Here is a 27615-nt window from a genome sequence, read left to right as displayed (position 1 = left end):
ACTGAAAGGGGAATTAAATTATTTTCAAAGGCCATGGAACTTTGTTATGACCAAACAGTTGGTAGGGTCTAAGTTTTTGGCCTCTAAGGATTAATCTGTGAAAACACTTTCTAAGCCTGGCTGCTATATGGGACATTGGAAGAAGAATGACTTGAATGTCCATAGTGTCATTAATATTTTGGACAATCAGAGGTGTGATTGTTTTTCTTGATCAGGAAATGGTTTCTTATAAAAATATAAGGAACCCACATAGTGTGTTATCTATCTACCTACTTACCTACCTACTTACCTACCAACCTATCTACTATATAAAACATATATATTTCAGTCTGTTCCACTATTGCAGGAAGAAGTATGGCCTTACAAAATTTTTGTCCTTTAGAGTGGGATCCTTCCATAACTTAGCACTTGGTTAATGGATCCAATCAGAGATTGTATACTCAGAAATTCATTGCATGGGATTAATGATCTCCTAATTGTAATTTTATTTCCCAGATTAGCCTTATTTCCTGTAGTTTCATAATTTTTGAGTCATCTTGAGTTATCATTTACAAGGGACATGAAATTTTGTATATTTAGTCTATAACTTGTATGATTTTTAAAATCTTTTTTGAATTCTGAGTCTTCTGTGGTATCTGGCCAAACTAGTATAAACTATTTTATTGTGTACAATATGATTATTACACACACACATAGCCAGAGATATATAACTTTTTGTATACTTGTCCTTTTTTTTTTTTTTTTTTTTACTTCCATTAACACTAGAGCCAGAGGTCTTCCAATAAGTTTCCATTAGTCTGGTTTTTATTCCCCTCAAAAGTAAAATAGAACTTTCTCAGATTATACAAGTAACACAAAGAGATATCAAGAAATGGATGTACAGGAAATTTTATTGTACATCTACTCTTTATAATCAAAAGTGGTCACAGGATTGGCTGACAAACAATCTAGTCAATGCAAAAAATGGATGACTTCTAAAATTTGGGAGGGCTTTGAATATATTTAAAGATTATTGGTACCTTTGATATTTCATGGATTCTTTTAATCTCTTACCTTTTTCAAATGATTGCATTTGAAATTAGGAAATTTCTTATTCAGTGATTGTTTTAATATTTGCTTTGTTTTCAACAGTGCCCTTAAAGATAGCCGTTTTCCCCCAATGACAAGAGATGAGCTGCCACGGCTTTTTTGCTCAGTGTCTCTACTCACTAACTTTGAAGATGTCTGTGATTATTTGGACTGGGAGGTAAGATTAAGAAACTTTTAAAAGAACAAGTGAAAGTAACCCCTGATAAATGTTAAAAGCTAGTCTCAGAAAATACTTCATTTGACCCATTCTTATGAATAAATAAATTTCGCCATTGAATAGTGAGATTTGAATAATGGAATTTTTAAAAGGCAAAGTGCCATGTGTTGTTATAATCCATAAACTGAATTTGGCTTTCATATTTGTCCTACTGCCTCACTAGAGCATCTCATAAAAAAGCTGTTAATAAGTAGTAAGAAGGACTGAATGGAATTTATTTCTCCTTCTATTTTTATTCCAAAGCACTTTGTTGTAGCTGCTACCAAGTGATTAGGTGGTCAGAGGATACATCTCAGAAGCAAAAAGCAAGTTATTTAGGGTAAGATACCACTTGGAGAAATCAGCTCATCATGACAAAGCACTGGTTAACTAGAATTAAATAATATAAATCATTCTTGGCTACCTCAATTCACACACTGAACACACTAACAAATTTATATTGAGAGTATCTCTGTGCTTTGGCATTATCAGAGAACCAATCATATTTTTATTCTTCTTTTGTATGTGGGGTTGGCTTATTAAGTTCACACATTCTCATCCTAATTTGCTTCAGTGGTTAAGAGGAGATGATTGAGTGTAGGTCTATGAAATTTTGCATGCACACACATACCCATATTATGGAATGCCTACTGTGTTCCAGGCACTATACTACATATACAAAAGTGGTACAATTTTTTCCTTATTATAAAGCATCTTATGTTCTATAGTAGAGAAAAAATGTGTATAAAAAGTAAGAAGGAATAAGTTCTATCAGAATTAAACAATAGAAATTCAGCCATAGACACAGCATTTTCTCTCACGCCGCTCATAAATGGCATTACTATATCATTGTGATATAACATGTTTTAATTCTAATGCTGTTTTAGAAGAACTGGCCCCCCATGGCAACTGTAATATTTTGCTTTGTGGCCAAATCACTGTCTTCACAGTTAATTGAACTTGAGTTTTATTTCTGGCTTTATTCTGATTTCTTCTGAGACTTTGGGCAGTTTATTTCACTGTGATTCACTTTTTCCATGTACAGAATAAGACATTTGTAAGTTCTTGATATTCATTTGAAAAAAAAAAACCTTTGTTATAGAATTTATTGTTGTTTTCCCAGACCTATTTAAAAACTTTTCTGCATAGGATGAAGGGAGTTCCTTCTGGGTTTCGTGGAACATTATCAAAATATGAAAGCATCTTAGTATTTTGTGGAAGAAATAAATTTGGAAAAGGAAGGAATAAAACAATCCAATAATGCTGATCCTAACAGAGTTGGCATGTGTAAAGAATTTTGTATAATTAAAAATTTCCTATTTTATTGTGTTTCTAAGTTTGTTGTTCCTATTTGGTTTTCCTTAAAGAAAAGTTTACCAATATTATGGAAATATTTCCCAGTTTGTCCATCCGTCCGTCCTTTCTTCCGTCCTTCCTTCCTTCCTTCCTTCCCTCCCTCCCTCCCTCCTTCCTTCCTTCCTTCCTTCCTTCCCTCCCTCCCTCCCTTCCTCCCTCCCTCCCTCCTTCCCTCCCTCCTTCCTTCCCTCCCTCCCTCCCTCCCTCCATTCCTTTCCTTCCTTTCCTTCTTTCTCCCTCTCCCTCCTTCCCCCGCTCTCCTTCCCCCTCTCCCTCTCCCTCTCAATTTTGGAGACTAGGAATTTAACTCAGAGCACTTAACTACTGAGCCATATCCCCAGCCCTTTTTTATTTAAACAGGGCCTCAATGAGTTATTTAGGTCCACGCTAAGTTGCTGAGGCTTTCTTCGAACTCGGGATCTTCCTGCCTCAGCTCCCAAGCTGCTGGGATTACAGATGTGCACCATTGTGTCCAGTCCTAGTACTTTATTTTTAAATGGTCCCAAATCATGTCCTCCTTTTATTAATATATATGACAGTTTAGAGGCTGCTTTCTTTTTCAGACTGCCACTTTTTCTTCTGTAGCCGGAGTTTCAGTTTTGCTTTCTAGATTGCAGGGTGCAGTGTATGTAGAGGTGGGAGTGATCATAGAGGCAAAAGCCCAAAATCTAGGGGATGACCAAGCTAAAAAACACTTCTGTACTTACTAGAAGCCACTGAATTGGAAGTACAGTTAAGGCACAATCTCTTGCATGTATATTGAATGTATAGTGTATGAATATATGCTTGTATTTCAAGAGAAGGAAAAACAGGAGAATCCAATGGCTATTAAATGGGTACAGATAAGCTCAGAGTACACCATCATCTTTTTTGCCCATTCCAAGAATTATCTACAGCTAAAATTAACCTTGATGTTATTGGGCTTTTATGTTCATGACATGGGTATGTTTTCTGTTAAAAGGGTAGGAAGTAAAGCACATAATAATAAGAACTGTGTACTCTTTCAGGTTCTATTTATCCTCTTTGGGCACCATCTGCCAGCTTGAGTTTCTGAAAGAGTCTATATTGCTTATCCTTGATCTTGTATATTTAATATATTTAATATTCTTGTATATTTAATATATAGTCATATATTTAATATAATCTGCCTGGTCTTATATATTTAATGTATTGTTAGTCTTGTATATTCAATATATCCTCTTTGGGTACTATATGCCAGCTTGAGTTTCTAGAAGATTCTATATTGCTTCTGCTTGGTCTTGTATATTTAATTTGTTCTTTAAACAGGTGTTGAAACACAAACTTGCACACAGATGTTCAAAGCAGCACTATTCACGATAGGTAGAACCTGGAAACAACCCAAATGTTTATCAGTACATAAATGGATAAATAGGATATGGTATATCTTCTTACTCAACTATAAAAATAAATGAAGTACTAACGCTTGCTACAACATTAGTTAACCTTGAAAACATAATGTTAAAAGAAGCCATACGCAAAAGCCCACCTACTATCTGATTCCATTTATACGAAATCTCCAGAATGGGCAAATCCATAGAAATAGAAAGCAAATTCATGGTTGTCAGGGTTTTGGGGGAGGGGTGAATGGAAAGTGACTAAATGGGTACAGGGTTTCCATTTGGAGTAATGAAAAAGTTCTGGAATTAAATTATGATGATGTTTGCACAACACTGTGAATATAGTTCATGCCACTGAATTGTTTGCTTTTCTGTTATGTATATTTTACCACAATAAAACATGGGAAATAAATTTTATACATATATAACGATGGTCCATGATAGTAATTTTAATTTATTGAAGAAGAAAAAATTTAAATCCAAAGAGTGTAAATAAGGAGATGCCAGTTATTCACAATTATACTATTCTGTGATAACTATGGTTAATATTTCAAAATATTGGCAGAACCTCCATATCTGTGGGTTCTGTATACATGGATTCAACCAACTACATATTGAAAATATTTTGAAAAGGAATTGCATCTGTATTGAATAATAGACATTTTTCCTTGACATTATTCCTGAGATAATATAGTATAATAGCTGTTTACATTGTTCTAAGTATTATACATAATCTAGAGATGATTTGCATGTTGGTAACATACAAATACTATGCCACTTTATATAAGGGATGTGAGCATCCTAGGATAATGGTTTGGAGGCAGTGTCCTAGAAAAAGTCCCCCACAGATACCAAGGGACAGTGGCATTTCTTTCTATCTGTGTTTTTGTATCAGTAAATCTACATATTCGGTTATGAGATCATATTTAATATTCACTTATAATTTAAAAGAAAATTCAGGGAAATCTTTGTTTATTGTTCATCTGTATGTGTAAGTTTATTATTTATATTGTGAATTTCCTTTGTGAAAAGTCAGTCTATATTTATGAAAGTATACCTTCACTTTGGGGAATTTTATACTGTCAAATAAGTACACCTTTTCTTTTAAGGATAAAATATCCTATTCCCTATAATATTTAATTTTAACCCAAAATGCAAAGTTCTATATATGTTTACACTACTGGTAGAAATAAAAAGATTATTTTGAAAATTTGATAAGAGAATTTTTAATAGAGAATTTTAAAGTCAAAGTTAGATAATGAACATGTTTTATATAAGCAGAAGCCTCTAACAGAGGGATTTTCTGGTTTGAAATTTGACTTCTATTGGTGAAGTGTGTTATAGTGGTGGAGTCCCTTGTTAAAGGGACAAAAATGCACACAAATCAAAGCAAAAAGAGGGCAATGTCTAGAAGTCCCAAAGCATAGAGGTAGATAACTTTGCTAAGAAAGAGAGACATCCTTGTGTTCATGAGGGTAAGGGACGTGATTGGTGATAAGCCGACTAATTTTCAGATGTTCAGGAAAGAAATGGACTGCCACAGGTCTGGCTACCATCTTATTGTCTTTTTCATCAAAAGTTAAAAGAAATCTATTTGAACTCTCCTTTGGTAACATGTTTCTAGTTTTATAATGGAAGTTAGTAGGAAAATAAGATTTTACAATATGTTTTGGGTGCTTGTTTTATAATGTAAGAAATGTTTGATAAATGGTTTCAAAAGTGAGTCTAATTAATTCCAAGTCAATATTGAATTGTCCATATGTTGTATTCCACAAAGTAATAATTATAACATTTGAAATGAGTGTCTATAGATAGCCTTTCAAGGAGTCAAAATAGTTATTTAAAGACAACAAAATTACCCATAGAAAGCTATAAATTATAAATAGATTGGAGCAGTGGCCTAACTCTTCCAAGAGTTTCTGATCATCACCCACATAGTGATCTATTTAGTAACCTGGTAGGTATACAAGTATGAAGAGTGAATAATTTGGAGAAAGAATTCATTAACTGATAAATAACAATATCTACCTAAAAAGACCAAAATGGTTCTGAAATGAGAAGAATTGCTCCCCTAGGGAGAAATCCAACATGGTGTGCCTTATGTTTGAACACAAAAAGTAATCACCATTGTTCTGAGCTCTTCAGTGGACATTTATCTTAACTCTGAATGACAGGATGATTGACAGACACAGAGCTTTAGAAAGAAAAAAAAAAAAAACAACTCATGAGTATGTTGGAGCCCTCCAAAATGACAAATAGCCTGGAACTAGTGTAGTTAAATTGTTTGGGCATCATGTTTCCTTTTAAGAAATCTGAAAGGGTATAAATCCAGTGACATTACTAGAGTTTGACTTGAGGGGTAATTCTAGGTGTGTTATTTCATAGCTGCTCATTTTCAGGATGATATAAATGAATAAGCTTTTTGTTTGTAGAAGAACTTGTATAACAAGTATGATACCAGTGATTTTGTGGGAGCTAATATAGCACTTTGCTGACAGAAGTCAAAATATTTCCTAAATTGTAATCAGGCATCTTTTACTTTGAAGCTATAGAGACAAGATCTTTTAAAGAAAGGCATGAAGAAGGAAACATTTTCTGTATCCTAAAGTAAATGTTTAGATCATATTTTAGTATATTAATGACATCTTCCCAAACCTGAAGACATTTTTCTTGTATCTAGCTTCCTGCACCATTGATATCTCACTTGTCTATACAGCCATCACCTGGGCAATACATTGTTGTCCTAAGACAGTGTGTTGGCTCCTTTTTAGTATATGACATTTACATGGAATCGACCCATTCAGGTGGGACTGGCCAGTATGTTTCTTCTGTGGTGCCAAAATCTGTCCCTGCAGTATAAAACTAGATCTCTGAGTCCCTACTCTTCTGTCCGTAAAGTACCAAAGCATTTGTCATTTTGTAGGAGCCTTGTAGACTCCTGGTACTCAGAGAACTACACTTCACTTTAAAAGCAACCTCTAAAGAACTCCTCTTGAGCAATTGCAGCTCCATTTCTGACGTATTTAGTTGCAGTAAATAATAGGACGCTTTTATAACAGCCTTTATGAGAGTAAACAGATGAGATGAACAAATTGGCTACCGTCATTATCTCCCATATATTTTAGAAGTTAATGTTCTCCTATTCACCCTCACTTCCCCAAAAAGGTTTACTTTTTTTTTTTTTTAGCTCCTTTTAATGTACCACTGAAAACAGAATTCCCATTCATACACAGATGGTTAGTGACTCATAAAGTCAGCAAATGAAATGACTTCTAGTTGTATACGTTCTGTTTCCTCCCTTGGTTATATTTTCCCAGCTATGAGGTATACCATGTTTTGCTCTCTTATAATTTAAAATTCCCGCCTCACTAAAAAACATGGGCCTTTTACATCTAGAAAATGTACTTCACATCTATTTTCCCAGAGTCCTTGATATTTTTGTGTAAAACATCACTATCATGGTAATTTAGTCTTTATCTTGATATTCTAAATGTTGGTTCAAGTGCTGTGGAGCACTGGGAACGTGCTTTACATTTCTTGGCCATCTACAAAGAATTTGTGAGCATCAGCAAATCAGTGTATAAGAAGCCTAGTGGAGACGCAAGCTGTACTAAGTAATGTAACTTTTTGGGGGATACAGGGATTCGACCCAGGGATGCTTAACCTATGAGTCACACCCCCGGTCTCCTTTTTATAATTTTTATTTTGAGACAGGGTCTTTCTAATTTACTTAGGGCCTCGATAAGTAGCTGAGGCTGGCCTGGAACTTGATAAACTTCTGCTTCAGTCTCCTGAGCTGCTGGGATTACAGGCATGCACCACTATGCCTGGTGTAATGTAACTTCTTAGAAGGTGATTTAATGCAAAGAAGTTTTCATTAGCTGTTATTACCCTTAGAAATGGGTAGCTTAGAGCATTCTCTGGCTTCCTGCTTTCCTATGTTCTTTGGCCAGGGGCAGTGGGGGGGTTTCTGCTTCTTTCTTCATAATAAACTCTTTTTCTGCTCCTTCCCAAGGAATGCCATTATGATCTATTCTTTTATGTAGTGTTTGCCTATGTGTGTGTAACCCCAGCATTTAATAAAAAGTGCTGAATTTTGGGAATAAGAAGACCTGGTTTTGTTCCTGACTATCACTGCCCAGCTTTGTGACCTTTCCAGACCTCAGTTCAGTTTTGCCAGGAAGCTGAAAAGGTTGGACTAGTTAATACCTCAGATTTCTTTGGACACAGAATGTGATTCTATGACTGACTTCCTTTTTAAAAAAATTGCTTCTATTTCATTTTAAATCCAGAGACTGAATCATCAGTAGCCATTTAGAAGTCATAAGAAGAGGTCCCTAACTTTTAAAATGGCCATTGTCAACCTAAACATAGGCAACAAAAGTGGAAAATGATTCAATTTTTTAAATTGTACATATTCTAGATTTCTTTTCCTCAATAGAATTGTCTTTGGGAAGGAAAATACTATAAACCATTAAGGCCTCTATTTTTATTGCATCATCCCTTGTTTTAAGTCAATATTATATATTGAAATGAAGCAAGTATATTAGGGAAAGATTATTCACATTACAAGTAGATATTTTGCTTTGCATAAGGACTCATTCTAGGGTCTCATTTTCTTCCTCATAACTTCAGGATTAATTCGTTTATATAAATAAAATGCATATGTAACTTTTTTGTAGTACTGGTGATTGAACCCAGGGGTGCTCTACCACTGAGAGGTATACCCACAGTACTCCCCACCCTGGTTTTTTTTTTTTTTTTTTTTTTTTGAGTCAGGGTCTTGCTAAATTGCCAAGACTAGTGATCATCCTGAATCAGCCTCTCAAGTCACTGGGATTACAGGTGTGCATCACTGGGAGGTGTGCACCACCATACCGAGTTCCCACGTATAACTTTTTAAGAAACAAATCTCTTTTGTAGACTGAGTTGAACCATTTTGAGTCAGATATCAATGTACAGCTCCAATCTGAATATGATTTTTCTTAATTTCCTATCATGTAAACATTACTACATATTGAGTATGTCTGTCAAAAGATGGTTCTCCCTAGCATTTGGAAAATAAAATAAGTCTTTCTAGATTCTGATACAATTTTATAACTTTGATTTTCTTATATATAAATTTACCTCCTTCCTCATCCCCTTTTTTTAAAAAAATGGTGGGAATGTAGTTTTCTAACTTCTGATGAAAAGAGGCTTTTTATTTAAAGGTCACCTGTGTTGCCTGAACTTTGCTTGGGAAACATCAGGATGTTCAGTTTTCATGGAATGCTCATTATAATTAATCATTACTGAGATTTTTTTTCCTTAATTATACTCTGAGTTTTCACTTGTTCTCTGCAGAACCTTAGGGTAAGAACAGTTTCTTTCATTGCAAATGATATATAAACATGTTTGGCTTCATAGCTTCTCAAAGTACCTCTTCATTAACCTTGCTTTATTTAAAATCTTACTAATGCTTTAAAAGTTTGTGGGGGTGATTATTAGATAGTTCAGGTATTTTAGAGCTATGTGTCAGTTGTTATTTAAATAAATGTTATCAGGTTGTTGTTCAGTAGCCATTGTGAATAAATTGGCAGGCTTGATAGACAAGATGTCTAAATCTCCTACATGAATCAAAATTGGTACTAATTAGTCCTTTAGTAAGCTCTGCAAAAGCCAAGAACTGGTCCATGGAGACTGAACTAATTTCTAAGCTAAAGGTGACTAATTTGCAGGGATTTTAGAGAACAACACACAAATGTATCTTGGTCAAGGGAACCTTTGCAGTTGTTTTCACAAAATAACCAGGGGAGAAAAAAAACCCCTTCATCTGAGGTAGATGATGAGTCAGAGTTTTCATAATAGAATATGTTAAAAGGTTACTGGTGTCTAAGTGATGGCTTGCAACCAATTATCCTCTTTGATTTTTGTTTCTAGTATTTGTTCTAAATCTTCTCAAAGGCTATTTGAAAGCAAAGACAGCTATAGGAATGGGTCAGATAATGGATAAAAACAACCTAAAATGTATTCCTTGGTGGTGTCTCAGTTGGTTCAAGAGAAGAAATATTTTTTAAGTCACTAAGAGTTTTATCTAGGTAGTACTAGAATTACAAGCCATCTTTATTTTTCCCTTCATAATTTTCTGAAGAGATTTTTTTTCTTATAACATATACAAACTATTTCATGAACAGATTAAAAATAATTCATGGTTGAAGTTTACAAAAGTAAAAGTTACAGAGTCAAAAAAAATAGCAGAATTGCATCAGCACTCTTTAAATTTTTACAATTTGGCCCAGTTCTGAAGGAATCATGTTCACCAGATGGGCACCTGCAAAACTTTTGGCTAGCTTCTTAAATTGGTGGGTGGAATGAAATGACACAGTCATGACTGTGAGGATTTGATGGGCAGATCCTAGATAGTCTGGAGTCCAAAAAAATTGGGGGGGTTGTGTCAGGTTTAGGAGGAGTAGTGGTTTATTAGAATCTGTACAAATAATTATCAGCCCCTCTGATTAAAATCTCAATTTTTCTTGCCCAAAGAGTTGTTACTCAAGAGTATAAACTTGGAGTAGACCCAAGTTTGAAGCATTTTCTACTCATGTTGAATTTGTGTTCACTAGGCAAAGGAAGAGACACTATTTTCACAAGGCTGAGCTGGGGTGGAGCAAAAGGTACTGTGCAGTGACGAGCATAAAAGGGGGATATGCTGCACTGGGAATTTTGTATTCTTTAGGGCAATAGCACATTTATTTATTTCCTCTATATAAGAAATGCCAGACTCTGGCTCAGAAGTTTGAACTGTCTGATGCAATGTTTGTTTCTGTCTGTGGTAGCCTGGATCATTTTGTGACAGCACATGCACATCTTCTATGATGCCAACATCAAAAGGTTAGGGTGTATGCCAAACACCCTGAGCTCCTCTCATAAGGATCAGAGACCTTCCATTCAGTTCAATGGTATTGGCACATTGAACCTGGCAGGTCAGTCTTATGTGAATGGCCAGTAACTGACTGTGTTGTTAATTACATAGTATGTTTTGTCAAATTATTTTGTCCAAAAAGCATGTTGAACAACTTTTGCTACTTTGACCTCCTGTTTTTTTTATGTTATTCAAAATGAATTCAATAAAAATGAGTAGAGTGACCCATGGCAATATTTTTATTCTTTCAGGGCAACCCATCATTTGGTTTTGAAAATGGGTTGAATGTGACTGATTGTGGCATGGACTAAGACAGGATTCCACCTGAGAAAGTAGACTTGTTCTGTTGGCTGTCCAGAATATGATCAGAGGCAGATTTGGCATTGAGGGTCATGACTTTGGAAGTAATTGTGGACCCGTGTGATCACAGGTTTGCATGGAGCCTATTCAACTTAACCAAGGCACATTTTATACACATTCATGTTTTTAGCCAGATGGCTTTTGTTGTTGTTGTTTCCGCCTATTCAGATCATAGGCTTGCTAAATAGGCTTGCAGGCAAAAGTTAGCACCTTTTGTAGTGCTGCTAGTGGATCACAGGACTGACACTTGCCTTATAGACAGATTAGGTATTAAGCTTTGACTATGCAATTGTGAGGAACATAATATGAACCATGTATTATAATAGGGTGGGAGGGGCACTCTTTTTTTTAATGTTCTTGTGTTCAGGGTCACTGCATTAGAGGATAATAGTTTTAAGTGAAGCCACATTTCTAACAAGGGGCCAGATAATGAGGATAAATGAAATCTGCAGACAGTCTCAAAGCTTCATTTTAACTATTATTTATAATCTCTTCTTCTACCAAACCTTTTACTATGTAGCAAAATTGATTAATTTGTGTGTATCTCTACTTTCTCTGCCCACATCCACTCTAATAGAGAAATGAACAAGAGGAAAGAGGATGGGCTGAGACCAGGTGGAGTTGGGGATGCATAATCCCCAAACTGAATAATCAACTCCAGAATAATCAAGATATATTTTAGGGTTTTAATATTAATCTTGATATTTAATCATTCTAAACAATGTTAAAACAAAATATTGTATAATGGCATTAATAAAAATCACTTGTTGTGGAATGGTTCAGAATAAATATGGCTTTCTTTTTAGCATGAAATAGGACTCTGTTGAACTGGTCTTAATGTTCTCTCAGCACACACAGATACAGCTCTATTTAATTCCATATCCTCTTATCTATAAGTCCTACATTTAATTTACTACCATTAGAATTGATTTATAGCTTTGCTTAGCAAAAGTACAGTCTTGATTAAAAGAATATTATCACAGCTGATGGACCTTGAAAGCATTTTTTCTTAAGACTTTCTAATAATTTTGAAAATGATCTGCAGACTCCCATAAGGCTAGATTTGCAAGTAACCATTTGTTGCTCACCTGCCTCTACTTTGCACAATGAAGGATTAGTTAAGGGTTTGTTTCATGACAGTTTTCCCAAGTGCTGCCTTCCTTCTTCATTCTTAGAAAGTTACTGTGATAGCATTTTATAGCAGGTATGCAACTGGGAATCCCACTTCCCTAGTCAGTTGATTTCTTATCCAGCTGATAAATGCCAACTATAGCCTTTGCTTCCTGGGATGCTGTTGGACTATAGGATTCTCCAATCTATAAAAGGGGGGATTCAATTACTAGGCATAAAGATTACATTTTGGAGTTGCTGCTATAACACGTGCCTCCCTGAAACAATATGGAATCTATTTTGGATACTCATTTTGGTGGACATGACTTAATTTGAAAAGCCAGTGATTTCCACAAGGTGGCCAGAATCAGTCATTCTCCACAGCAGGCCATTTTCCACTCTCCTGTTTTGGTTGTACAGTGTGACTATTTGGAACCATCTGTGATTCTGAGAGTGAAGAAAATGTTATCGCTCAACAAGTGACAAAAGTTATTATGCTTTTGATCCTGTTAAGAATGTTATTGTCTTGATTCTGATGGTTGAAAAAAAATTAGTCACTCTGGTTTTGGCTTTGTGGAGTATATATTTGACCTATGAAAAAGTTATTTTTCACAAAGGATTCACTTTAAAATCACTATAGTTTCATTTCAATTTATAGGGCTTTCAATTGTTCAGAATCATAGGAATCCAACAAAAATTAAAATTTAAAAATGTTGCAAGAAAGAAAAATGGGATAATTTTGACTTTTTAAAATCAAAGTTGATGGTGGAGCCTTCTTAAAAATACAAATAGAGCAGTCTTATTCATGAATGATTTTCATTTTGCTCAACATGTCCTTAGACTTTGAGTTAATCTCATATAAACACCTTTATTGAGATATAATGAACATACCATACAATTAGAAAATTGTTTAAAATTATTTTTTTAAATTACTCTTTTAATTGTTAAATTACTAGGCTTTAAAATCTCTGACATTTTTGTTGAAGAACACAGGTTGTACTCCTAAGAAGGATTTATGAGTCCAAATTACACTCCCATTTGCCTAAATCACTTCTCCCACTCCAGTACATAGCCACAGTTTGTCAGAGCTAGGATGGTTATTAGAGGTCACCTCATTCAAGTAGGATAAAAATCACCTGGCGAGTTGTTCTTTTTCCAAAGTCTACTTGCTGAAGCATAAAACCTCTTGAAATTCTGATAAACTTTTCAGCCTCTTCCCCTCATCATGCCAATTAAATATTAATAATTTGTCTGACACTCTCATCTCACAGATAGACATTCTTCCTCTCACAATTTTGACTAGACATCTCAATAAACACCAAAATTCTTTTCAATTTCAGCATGACAGATTTTTGATAAATAGAATGAAAGATTCAAGATTCACTTCAGTGAATGAAGGGGCATAAATTACTTAGGCTGTATATTTTTTATAAAAAAATAAATTATGAAGAATCTGATATTGTTGAAGGAAAAAAATCAGAGTCACTGAACAGGAAGTCAGTATACAGAAAATGTTGCAAATTTGTCATTGCCTCTGTGCTATGTCAGGCACCAGAGAAATCACTAGATGTCCTTTATCCTGGAAATGCCTGATAGCTAAGCACTCATATTTCTTCTCAGCTGTCCACAGTCATTTCCCACAGGGTATGGGAGGTCTTATTGTGTTAGTTTTTAAACAGCTGCCCTGGTTGCATTTTTAGTAGAAGGAGATTCATAAGAATGTTGATATTAAATAGATAGAAGAAATAGCCACAGAAATATGCTTTAATAATAATAATAATAAAACTCCTGAGAAGATCTGACAGGCTGTAATGGATAGATGTTTGGAGATCTGAGGATCAAACGAAATGGATTTCCCAGAGGAGTTTTTATTCCCTGAAAAATTAGAAAATTTCATGTTAGGGGAAGAAGCAGGTAAAAAGGTTTTCAATCACCCCTTTTCTTCTTCTAAATCTTTACTTCCATACAGAGGGAAAGATTAAGGTCTATGACTTAACTCACCTGCTCTGACAAGAAGCCACCATCCTGGGGGATAATGTTCACCTGGTTTTACATCTGTACCTTGGATACTTCACTTAGTAAACATTGATTTGACTCATCCACAGAATTGAGAGAATGTAGTGGGGTGTTTATGCTTTTGAAATTTTATTTTTATTGTCAGTGTTCACAAAGAGATTAAGAACTTTGATCTTTCATTAGTGTACCCTATTCTATGTAAGATATGAGGGGAAAGGCCAGTTTCCTTTTGATTGTATGCTAATCAAAGGACAAGCATATTAGTTTTTAAAAACATTAGCAAGAAAGAGCCCACTCTTACTTAGAAAATGATCTTTTTTAGGTCATCACCAAAAGTTTGCTTGACATTTTAAAAAGTTAAGCTAGGAAAATAGAAATGCTGGGCAAAAATACCTTGCTCATGAATTAGTTGAAATCTTAATTGCTCTTAAATGGAAAGGTACTGTGTGATGTATGTCTGGTTTTCATATTGTTTTCAGTCTCATCTGATAGTATTTTTTTTTTTTTTGCCTACATATAAATCAAGGTCTCAAAAAGACTGGACAGCAGTACATGGTGGCACATGCCTACAGTCCCAGCTACTTGTCAGGCTAAGGCAGAAGGATCACAAGTTCAAAGCCAGCCTTGGCAACTTATCGAGACCCTGTCTCAAAGTTAAATAAAAGAAAAAAAAAAGGGTTGGTGGGGGCTGGGGTAGTGGCTTGGTAGTAGAGTGCTCCCCTAGCACATGCGAGGCCCTGGGTTCGATCCTAAGCACCACATAAAAAAATAAAAAAATAAAAATAAAGGTATTGTGTCCAACTACAACTAAAAAATAAATTTTAAAAAAAGGGTTGGAAAATATAGTACAGTGGTAGAGCACTTGCCTAGCATGTGCAATGCTTTGGGTTCAATCCCCAGCACCACATACACACACACACACACACACACACACACACACACACACACAAAGAAAGAATAGACCATTTGGGAGGGGGTCAACACAGGAAGTTTGGGAATGTAACCTGAAATGGTGAGTGTACCTGCAAAATAGGGTGATTGTTTGTCATCTCTTTAAAGTCAATTCCCTTTGTCTAGTTCCTTAGTGTCATGAGTCACAATTTGAGAGTGGCAGCAGGATTATTGCCATCAACTATCTTGCTCTACATCCCCAGAATGGTTGTTCCAGTTTTCCAAACAGAATAGCATAGCCTGCTACATTTGCAAATCAATATTTTCAGTCTCCGTGGCTATCATAATAGCCTTCAAATCCAAAGTCAAAATTATGGAAAGAGAATTGATATGCACTTCTTAAAACATGGGGAAGAGAAAGAACAGCATTCTCTTGAAAATTAAATTATAACCATTTCTTTCTGTTTCTATGAAGAAGACTGTACTAATAAAACTGCCGATTTCTTTCAGGTGGGTGTACATGGCATTAGAATAGAATTCATCAATGAAAAAGGATCAAAACGCACCGCCACCTACCTACCGGAGGTTGCAAAGGAGCAAGGTCATTATTGTACTTTATTTCATATAATCTGGTGAAGAATTTAAACAAATATACAAATTGAAATGTGATTTCTGACCTTGCAGTTATGCCCAATAATTGATCAGTGTCAAATTAAGAAGCAACTCTTCTATCACTGCCACTGCAATGTCTGTATCAAATCAGTGAATTACACTCAAGCCAAATCTCTGTACTGAAGTTTGACAGCATAAACTCAAAATATATACTTTTCAAAACAGCATAGATTTGTAAAAGTTGGTTTTGATTTAGGCAATAATTTGCTACTAATTTGAAAGACTCTTCTCCGGTATTCCGTTGTACTGTAAATAGCCTTGTGGAATAAACAAGCCTTTAGTTTGACAGCCACATAGTTCATTATCACTGCCAGAATCTAATGTTTCATTATTAGGTGGTTGCCATTACTCATCCTGCTAATATTAAGATGGTATGTTTCCCCTTAAAATTGGAAGCATCATGAATACACAAAGCATTCATGTTTTATATGCTGGGTCTGCACTTCCTAACCAACAAACATTTTCTTATTCCATGAATGTATCTCTATGAACCAATACTGCAACACAACATGACTTTGTAGTAATTTGTTTTTTTCTAGCCACCACTAAATTCTGATCTCATATAATTTGAAATTAATCTCTATTTTTACCTTGTTGAGCTTTTCTTTTAATCACAAAGCATTTAAATTTGGTTTGATCATGTTTGATAATACAAATATAAGATATCTAACATAAAAATATAGTGAAATTAAACCTCCAAATGAGAAAAGTTAGTCTTTAAGTCCATTATCTAAAGAAAATATCCTCATCCTCTAGTATTACTGACTCTATAAAGCATACATAAGAGAGAAGGGGGGCCTGAGATATTAGGATATCATCCATGTCAGAACCAAAAAAACATATCTTTGGATACCGCCCACAAATATAATTTATTACAGAGATACCATTCACACCAACAGTTACCATGAGGTAGTGTGAGAATCTTATACACTACTGAGTTGGCACAATGAAATGCGGGCTTTTCCCTCTCTTTTGAAGATTTCACTGTTGGAGAATACAATGGATGTGGTTTGTTACAGACTAACTGAGCAGATTCTCCCGGTCCCTTAGACTACGTACCTTCGAATATAGTTGAGCTAAGGAAGCCGATGTTGTTAGACATGTGCACAGCTAAAATTTAAGGTGTGTGGTAATGAACCTGCCTTTGTATAGGATGCAATCTTAGCTCTTCTGTATGATTGTTTTTAGAACCAGAGCAGTTGATGGCATTTGGAGACAGTGATAGCTGACATCAAAAAAGTCATTTTGTATTTAACCAAAGGTGCTTATTACATGTGCTTAACCAATATTTCATCTGGTCAACTCTTCACAGGATGGGACCATATTCAGACCATAGACTCCTTACTGAGGAAAGGAGGATACAAAGCTCCGATTACTAATGAATTCAGGAAAACCATAAAACTGACCAGGTACAGAAGGCATTTTCTAGTACAAGGCTAGTACATTTCAATGCATATGACTATAACCTTTTTATTTCCTTGGTCTCTCTAACTTACCCTTGCTTCTCTTTTCTGAAACAGTGGAAGTGAATGGCAGGGCTATACTGAGGGTGAATACAATGGAACTCGGCTTGGCAGTAGAGCCTATGTGATGTATGAGCCCATCCTTCCCACTTTAGCTCTCTGTGATTACTCTGGCTGTGTATGAGTAAGCCCTCTAAGACTTTAGATTACGTTATTGGAGAAAGTGCCAGAATTAGCTATTGGCTAGCTTTTGACATTGCCTAGCAGAACCCCAGGATTCTGATAAGCAGTCTTCAAATTTGAATTTAACCTTAGCATTTTGGCAGTGATAAAAGTCTACCATGAAGGCTTGTTGAAAAACACAATTGAGCTAAACTTGAATGCTACATAAATTTCAGCATGGAATAATAGGGATACTTATTTTAAGAGGAAAATATCAAACATTTTAGGAAAATGGGTTGCTGTTTCCATTTATTTTAATGCCAGAGAATTGCATTGAATGCCTGTAGTCTAAAAATGGTCTATTCTCAGCTCTAAGCAGTCACAAATTTGAAAATACCTCCATCTCTGCTCTCCCTGCATTCACAATTGAGAATAGAAAGGCATGTACAAAAATAATTACTATTATAAAGCAGAATATGTTGGATGACGTAAGATCATAAAGTAAGGAAAGAGGAATTCCAAGAAGGGATGGGGAGGGAATAGAAGGCTTCTAAGAGGAGGTAGATTTAGGGATGGGTTTGAGGAATGGGTAGAATATTTGACAGGTAGAAAATAAGGGAGGAAAGGGATTCCCCAAAGACTTTGTAAGTCAAGGCATTCTAGGTGGCAAAGTGCAAAGTACTGAGGAATGTGAAAGTTGGATTTGGCTGGTCTTTCAGTGATGCACATAGAGAAGGTAGTCATTAGGGGGAAAATAGGGCCCAGAAAGTAAGTTCAAGTCAGACAGTGGAGGGTCTAATATTCTAGACTAGGAAGTTGGACCTGATTCTATAGGCAATTAGTAGCCCTTGTAGGGTTTCAAACAGATGGCCTTGGAGAAGTGTAAGATTGGAATTGGAAACAGGAAAATTGAAGTGCTGCTAAAATCTAAAATCTATAGAAGTTCAGTGGGGCCCTTTAACTAGAGTGGCAGGTGGATGAGAAGAAAGGGACAGATATGAAAATATTATGCAATAAATGAAAGGATATAGTCACCAATTAGAAGCAAAGAAGTCAAGGCTTTAATGTACATAAAAGGGACCACAATCATCCCTTGAAGCAAGATAGGGACCATAGGAAGAGTTAAGTTTTATGTGTCACTTCTAGATTTGAAGTACTTCCTTCGATACCTATCCAGAAACATCTAGAAGGTCACTGAAAATGTACATGTATAGTGCTCATGACTAGAGATAATGCTTTAAGATCAGCTGCACAAAAGGTCATGGATGAAGCTACAAGGATTGGGTTCACTGAGAGGTTCAAAGTATAGAGTCAAAAGAACTAAGGATAGAAATAGAAAATCCTACAAGATATGGGTAGGAGGAATACTCATAGATAAGAAACAGAGGGAGAAGCAGAGGCATGTGGAGTCACTGGGCCTCTCTGCAGATGGGACTAGAGAGCTTCAGAAAGAGTATGAGGGGTATCACATTGGAAAGGTCAAATAGAATCAAGGATAACTTTCAGACAGTTGTTTCCATGGAAGAGAATCCAGGGAGCACTGGGCTGCAGAGTAATGGAAGAAAGAGATTGAAGGCAAAAACCACATATGACATTTTATAGAAGCTAGATATGGGGAAGAGAGGGTTCTGGTACCAGCATTAGGAAATATTGTCAGTTAATGGCAACACCTAAGTAAGATGTATAGACAGAGAAAGAAATGGCAAAAGGAGAGATGGAAGATCTCTGAAGGAAAACCATCAAATGAATGCAATGTATATATAATAGTAAAAGGTTGGCCTTTCCTTGTTCCTTCCTGTTAGCAAGCCAGGGCTCATGGGACAATAAAGTTTCTAGAAAAATTTAAACAAAGAGGAGTAGAGTGGAACGAGCATTAGACTCAGACTTTGAATACCTGTGTTCTGAAATTAGCTTCACTTTCTAGCCACATGTCCTTGTGCAAGTCACTTGTTCTCTCTAGGCCTCCATTTCCTGACCTATAAAATTATATTAGGCCATTCCTATCTCTGACAATGGCATATCACTTTGTGTTAACTTTTCTCTTCCCTGACTTTCTTTCAGGTACCGTAGTGAAAAGATGACCTTGAGTTATGCTGAATACCTTGCTCATCGCCAGCATCATCACTTCCAAAATGGCATTGGGCATCCCCTTCCACCATACAACCATTATTCCTGACACTGAGCCGCACAACCAGTCACTGGGCCTCTCTGCAGACCTCTTCCCAGGAGACCCTACACCTTCTTGGTCTAGCTATCTCTTTTACTGTACCATTTTATGATGATAGTTTCCGTTGCCATGGTGAAGCTTCGACATCGTCAATTAAGATCATCATGGTAACGGGTAGGAAAGTGGCATTTGTTAAGAAGATCCTGTTTTATTATTTTAGATCTTTGATTTTTTTGCAGCATATATAAATTTTTGGGTTTTCTTTTCTTACAATATGAGATAGAATTTTGCTTTGCTTTCTTAGTCAGGTTTCTGTTCTTCCTGTGTTCCTTTCTGCCTCTTCTTTTCTTTCCTTCCTTCGTTCCTCCCTACGTTCAACTGTGGATGGAAGAAATTGTGCAGTTTTTTTATTTTTTTTTTATTTTTTTTTAGTTCTCGGCGGACACAACATCTTTGTTGGTATGTGGTGCTGAGGATCGAACCCGGGCCGCACGCATGCCAGGCGAGCGCGCTACCGCTTGAGCCACATCCACATCCCCAGCCCTGTGCAGTTTTTGAGGGTTTTATTGAGACTTGTCTTTAATTTTTCTCAGTAAGATAGTTATTTCTGATAGCTGAGTTTGGGAGTAATTCATGTCAAATTCAGGTATTCATATATTACTGTTGGATTTGCCTAAATTTCACTTTGCTATGAGAGCTTAGTATTTGAGTCTTCACTAGAATATGTTTTTCCCATGGTTAAAATAGATGAACTTTCATTCTAATAGTGAATATTCAAGGGTCCATGATAGGGCTTGTCACAAAGACAAACCATTTATGCCTACTTTGCTGGTTATTGTAGTTAGGAGAGACTGCCTCATTGGTCCTAAAACTCCTTTTTACAGAACCAATTTACAAACTAAAACACTGTTTTAAGAAAGTACAAACTATCTTTCAAATAGGCTACAGAAATCATTTTGAAGAGCAGCAAATATTAGGAAGAGAACAGATGCAGAATTTAGTGCCTTTGAGAAGACTATAATTAAGTGGAATCAAGAGGGGTTAGAAAAAAAGGCAATTTAGAGAAATATTCTTGTAAAATTTTATTGTTTCTATATGTGAAACAACAGATTAGACAAATTCCTTACTCTGGAGTATTTTTTTAGCTGAAAAAAATTTATTTTGAGCAAATAACCAAAAAGACATTTGTCTATTTTGTATTAATTTAAATTTGTTAGTTTTAGGTTTCAATAAGTCATAATTGGCTAGAGACAATTTAACTACCATCTAAAGATATGGTAAAGATAATCTAGTGAAAGAAAAGTTCATACATGCCATTTCACATATGGTTTGTCTGTCATGGAGACAATACTGAAGATACTAGAAAATAGCTTGAATTTCTTTCTGCACTACATACTTTTGATAGAAACACGTTTATTATGTTGCTAAGATGCTATGTTATACCTATAAAGATGGAGTTGGCATTCAGATAGGCTTCAATTAGAGTCTGGCTCATTTGCAGGGCCAGTCTTCCTGATTCGTACAAAGAGAACTTACTGATGTCGATAGGAGGTACATACATAGATTCCCCAGGAAAAATCACACATGATTCTGGAGAAAGATGACCTTCATTTGATGGTAGTATATATAGATATATATAAGTATATATATTTGGGAAAATATATAATTTTTTCAAATAGGAAATCAATATATCAAGTGATAAATAAAAGTATGCTGCAGAATATATATTCTAAAACTATGAGAAATGTCACTGAATATCAAAAGGATATACCTTATACATGTACTTGTTTGTGACAAGTAATGGACTGCTAGTTCAGAATTCTAAAATTCTTTCCTAATTTGTGAAAAGTGCGTAATTGGCTTAACTCCTTCTGCTTGCCACTAAGGCAAAGCACACTGCTTTAGTTTTTGATGAGAGATCTTAGAAATTTGTTGGTATTCCTTCATCCACAACATCCATTGTTGAAATAACCATTTTCAGTTGTGATGCCTTAAACTAAGAAGCCAATTGTTAGCCTGAAATGCAATCTTGGTAGCCTGTTCCCTTGAACTCCTAGAGATTAGTCAGAAAAAGTTAGCTGTTGGGCTTTAGAAAGAGATTTGCAATCCTGTTATTTCTACTTGGAAGCATTTTGGAGTAGATTAGTCTTTCATTATAAAAACAAGTGGCTACCTGATGGAAACTTTTTCTTACCCTTATGGGGAAACTGAGCACAATGCTGAATGATATTGTCTGCTGCAAAAAAAAAAAAAAAAGGTAAATGAAACAAACTGAAGAGAGACAGAATAGACCAATATTGTTGTGAAATCCATCCTCATCCATCATCTCATCAGTTCAACAGGCTCCTTGTCCTGGGTGGAGCTTATGGTTATAAGTTTTTTTAAAGAAAAGATCTATTACATACATATATGTGTGTGTGTATACATATACTTACACATACATGCATACATATGTGTGTTTATGTATTTAACGGTGCTAATCAATCTTGAGCAGGTCACGTGACTGGTCATGCGGACTCTAAAATCATATCAGATTTTTTAAAATCCTTGATATATGCAGATGTTATACAGATTTTCTTACCAGTGTAATAATGTTATACTGAAGAAATAACCATCCTGCAGGCTTCAAAGGACGAGGTCAGCAATATTTCCCACCATGGCTTGGGGGAAAAGGATAGTTTTGTCTCCTTTTGTATTCAAGTTGATGAACAGTGCATTTTTGTCTCCTAAGTAGCTGTTGACTAAAAGATTTTGTAGTGTAAAGGGTGTTATACAAACTTTAATGGTGTGCTTCAAAGAAACAAATGCTAGACCTTTTCACCTTTGTCGTTAATATTACCAAGCTGTTAAATATGTGGTTTGAATTAACTTTGAACATGTTGAAAAATGTAGCATGTGTCTTTAACTCAGACAAAGATTCTAATTGCACAGGTTGTGTTCTAGCCAGTTGTGGTTTATTTGTTCAGAAACACAAATGTGAACTGCACTCATCACCAGAATATTGTACAAGTTCAGTGATCTTTAAACAGCTCTGAAGTAATACTTGAACTTCATTTGAGTAGCACAAAGTTTACATAGCCCCTTTTCAATGTTCATTAGTTCTATTTGAGTTTTCTGTTTTCAAACACATGGGGGGTTCCTCTTGGAAAAATAGTATGTATTTTACTTTGGTATGTAGCAAAAGGCTTCCACTTCTGGAAGGGTTTTCTTGTTCTTAAACAGGGTCAGCCAGGTACCAGATTCTAAAAGAACACTTGTCCCCCCACCCCTCAAGTGGCCTTCTGACTGCACAAGAACGTGCTACTACCCTCTCTAGTCTCCCCTACTGTGAGAGGTCGGTGAAGTTGATGGAGGAAGTGCAAGGCTTGCTCTCTTTCCCACACCCCACTTAAAGCAGTTTTAAGATTTTCGGTCCAGTGCATACAGTCCCAATGCCGGCACACCGGAAGTTTGTATACTGGCCTCTTCTTGTCTTGTGCAGGAAATTTGAAACTGTCATCTGGAATAGGTTCCATCTCTTATGTGTGTTAGATCAAACCAAAGAAGCCCCCAGCCATGCCCAAATGCTGCTCCAAAAGCCTGCCTTCCAGTCCTTACAAAAACCTTGCAGGATTAAATGTGTTAACTTTTTTATTTTTGTACAGTTTCTAAGTGATTTTTGCTAGTGATGTTAAACTGAATTAAGTTTATTTGAGGGGTGTGAACACCTCCTCCATTTAAATAAACTGGTGACTTTCCTTTTATTTTTTAAAAGCAGAAACCCTTTGTGTGCCTCTCAATTTAAGGGTTTCTGATTACATTATTCTTAAGACCAGCATTGATTCTTTATATACAAAGATATGTTTTCCTTGTTTTTTTATTAACTGTTTCAGAAGAAAATGAACTTTTTATTTTGCTCTGGACCCAGTAACTGCGCTGGTACATAGACGCACTGAGAAAATAAACTTTTGTAACCACCTCTGACTGCTTTTGTATATCAAAGTTGATTACTTTTGAAATATTTGGATCTAGTTTCTAAGTTATTTTAGTGTTTTATATGTTCCCCCAAATTACTTTGAATCGGTCACCAGCATAAAGAGTTCTTGGTGATGCAATGGTGAGACTTGTAATGAGCAAAAAGCTACCTGGAGTAGCTCTTCTTTTCCTTCTTTCTTAGTAACCTGTTTTTTGATTACAGTAAGACATCACAGATTACCTGAAACCCCTTCCAGTATAACTAGGTCCTCCTTCCTTCCACATTTAATTGCTTAATAGTTTGAAGAAACTGTTGGAAATGGGCATTTTATATGAAATGTATGGCTTTAAAATATCAAAAATGAGCAAAAGGAAATATATGAGAAGGTTTACATGGGTCTGTAAGGTATGGCTGTGGAAAGATATTGTAGTAGTTTTGACACTATTGTTATTACCTTTAAAATCATTTACTCAATAAAATGTTAAAACCAAGCTATCATTTGTTGTTTGTTTATTTGACCTGACTCATCATAGGATCTTGGTCTCATAAATACTTCTGACTCAAAGGTTAACAGCTGAAGACTTTGAAATAATACAGTTAGGAACTGATATTGATTAAGTTCCAAATAGCACACGGGAAGTCTTACGTGCCTGCAGCTGCTCCCTACTGTCTGATTTGTAGATGTCATCCTATTGCCTAGTCCTGAATGCTGCCTTGGTGATGCAGATTAACTTTTATTTGGACAATCTAACCTGGCCACAGATCTGAGGGAAGCATAAGACTTGAATTCCGGTGGGAGCTTAGCTGTGCTTAAGCCTGATCGGATATCTTCCAAATCAGTCAGTGGTTATTGGGCGTTTGCCCTTTGTGAGCTGGTGGCAGACAGTAGCAGTGCTGTCCATGAAAACCACCCGATGAAGTGGGAACACTTTCCTCTGCCATTAAGGGAGTCTTGGCCATTTTTTGAGTATAGGACAGACTCTGAAAATGTCCAAGTTGTGGCCACCCAGAGCCTGCATGCATTCATATACACACTAGGCACAACACACATAGACTTAGTACCAGTTACTTTTCAAGTTCCGGATTGGTACCTCCAACTTCAGCTTGAGGGAAATGCCTGAGTGTGTGGTAGGACAACTGGTGCTACTGACTTGCAAGGGCCAGATAAGAGCCTGCATACAGAAAGGAAGCTCTTGAGGTGCCACTGCCAGCAGCTGCTGCCCTGTCTTTCTCTATGGACATTGTTGAAATACTTCTGGCTCTTTCTGAATCACTTGCTGTCTCTCTTTCATTGTGCACATTCTAGGGTTAGTTGCTAGTTGAGTATATGAAGGACAAATTTTCTGTTACATTGCCCCAAACCCCTGGTGCCATATCAATTTTATGACATGTGCTTATCTCAATCACGGTGGCTAAAATCAGCCATCTCAGCTCCAAGAGGACTACTGTGAGTTTGAATAGTTCTCCATTAAGGCAGCCATCTGCTCAGGGTTTATTCATTTTCATCATTTGTGTTTAATGGGACGTAAGATTTTTTAAATGATTTAGACTATTAATAGGTTCAGGTGGAATTAAATAATGAGGTCACAGCATTTTTTTATATATATGTGTGTGTGTGCATAAAATATATATAAAAGAAATATATATAAAATAATATATATAAATATATATTAATATATATAAAAGAAATATGTATAATATATAAATATATAAAATAATAAATATATATAAAAGAAATATATAATATATATAAATATATAAAATAATATATATAAAAGATATATATATAATGTATGTATGTATGTTAGTGGTTGTGTTGAGGATATAATATTAGTGGTTCCCTTAATGGTCTAGACAGATTTCAACTTCACTAATCACTTCACCTACCTAAATTCTTCCCAGAGTTTCTGCATTTTCTCTTTTTTTTTTAAAGAGAGAGAGAGAATTTTAATATTTATTTTTTTAGTTATCGGCGGACACTTTGTTTGTATGTGGTGCTGAGGATCGAACCCAGGCCGCGCGCATGCCAGGCGAGCGCGCTACCGCTTGAGCCACATCCCCAGCCCCTGCATTTTCTCTTTAGATTTTATGCCTCACTGGACACCTTTTAAATAGCTCTACTGCTTCAGAGGGCAAGCACAGCATGTAGCATGAGGCAATTCCTTTCTGTTGGTGGAAAATAGTGTCATATCCATGGGATCCTATCAGCATGAGCCGGAGAAAGTGCTGTGGGGGAAATCACACTTAGTTCAGAGTTACCAGCCAGGAGAACCAGTGAATGACTGCCCACTCCCACTGGCTCTTCCCAATTTGTGCAGCTCCGACTGCATGAGCTGAGACAAGTGTGGGTTTAGGTTGGTTAAACTCTGATAGCTTCTCATCTGTTTGCCAAGGCTTTTCACCTTCAAGAGGAAACACTGAATGGGAAAATGCTACTGAGGCAAGCCCTGCACGTTTTTGTTTTCAGCTGCTACATTAAAAGGTCTTCCTTGGGGGCTGGGGCTGTAGCGCAGTGGTGGAGCACCTCCCTCGCACTTGTGAGGCACTGGTTCGATCCTCAGCACCACATAAAAATACATAAATAAAGATACTGTGTCCATCTACAACTAAAAAATATTTTTGAAAAGGCCTTCCTTGATATATGCGGTCTCATGGCATGATCTAATGTTCCAGACTCCAAGCCTAATGATAGAAATCTTTCAAGAACTGGAAGCCTTAGAAGAACTGTTCAGAAGTGAGTTTACCTTCTGATCCCCAAAACTTAATTATAACTTTATACAATGCCATACACCTATAATCCCAGTGGCTATGTAGGCTGAGGCAGGAGGATTGTGAGTTCAAAACTAGTATCAGCAACTTAGCAAGACCCTAAGCACCTTAGTGAGACCCTGTCTCTAAATAAAATACAAAAAGGGCTTGGGATTGAGTGGTTGAGTGCCCCTGGGTTCAATTCTCCAGCACCAAAAAATTAAAAAAAAAAAAAAAAAACCTTCAGGACTGTAAAGTGTAGCTCAGTGATAGAGTGCTTGCCTAAGGTTTGAGGCCCTGGATTTGATCTCCAGCACTGCAAAAAATATCACCCCCCCTTGATGTACAGTAGATACCCCTTATCTGCAGTGAATATATTTCAAGATCCCCAGGGGATGCCTGAAACTGCAGGTAGCACCCTATATATACACTAGGGCTTTCCCTTGTGCATACCTATGGTATAGTTTAGGCACAGAGGTTAATAATAATAAAATAGAACAATTATAACAATATACTATAATAAAATTGCCAGTATCACTGCTCTTATATTTGGGGCCATTAAGTAAAATAAGGGTTACCTGACCACAAACACTGCAGTACTGTAACAATCTGATAACTGAGATGGCTGCTAAGTGACCAACTAGTGTGTAGGATATACATTGTGGATATGCTGGAAAAGGGATGATTCACATCCTGAGCAGGAGGAAGCAGGATGATAGGCAATTTCACCATACTACTCAGTATGCAATTTAAAACTTAAGAATTGGGAGGGGGGCGTTGGGGGCTACTGGGGATTGAACTCAGGGGTACTGGACCACTGAGCCACATCCCCAGCCCTATTTTGTACTTTATTTAGAGACAGGGTCTCACTAAGTTGCTTAGCACCTCACTTTTGCTGAGGCTGGCTTTGAATTTGTGATCCTCCTGTCTCAGCCGCCCCACCCCAATACTTGTTTATTTCTTGAAATTTCCACATAATAACTTTTGAACCATGTTGACTGCAGCAACTGAAATCCCAGAAAGCAAAATCATACACATGGTGGAGATTATTATTGACTATCTCAAATTGCTTCAACAGACCCACCCAGAGAGCTGGTGTAGGGCATGTGCTTTACAAAAACACTGATCTGCCCTTGGAGATTTCCATTATGGCAGATGATTACCTAACTTA

The 27615-nt window shown here is 36.2% G+C and overlaps 2 protein-coding genes across 2 annotated transcripts in view; one reads left to right on the top strand and one right to left on the bottom strand.

The window, feature by feature from the left end:
* AMMECR1 (AMMECR nuclear protein 1) overlaps positions 1–20142 on the top strand; it is a 116609-nt gene extending 96467 nt beyond the window's left edge. Inside the window, 4 exon segments of the mRNA XM_081276988.1 lie at positions 1132–1246; positions 15788–15878; positions 17262–17358; positions 19636–20142. Coding sequence (XP_081133114.1) covers positions 1132–1246; positions 15788–15878; positions 17262–17358; positions 19636–19750 — 418 coding nt within the window. The 3' untranslated portion in view covers positions 19751–20142.
* The window catches only part of TMEM164 (transmembrane protein 164), a 190503-nt gene continuing 176845 nt past the window's right edge, over positions 13958–27615 (bottom strand). Inside the window, exon 7 of the mRNA XM_081276981.1 lies at positions 13958–14245. Coding sequence (XP_081133107.1) covers positions 14135–14245 — 111 coding nt within the window. The 3' untranslated portion in view covers positions 13958–14134. The remainder of the gene's footprint in view (positions 14246–27615) is intronic.

The sequence above is a fragment of the Spermophilus citellus genome, assembly GCF_964194105.1.
Source record: "Spermophilus citellus genome assembly, chromosome: X".
NCBI lineage: Eukaryota > Metazoa > Chordata > Mammalia > Rodentia > Sciuridae > Spermophilus > Spermophilus citellus.
This window is presented reverse-complemented; position numbering and strand designations above follow the sequence as displayed.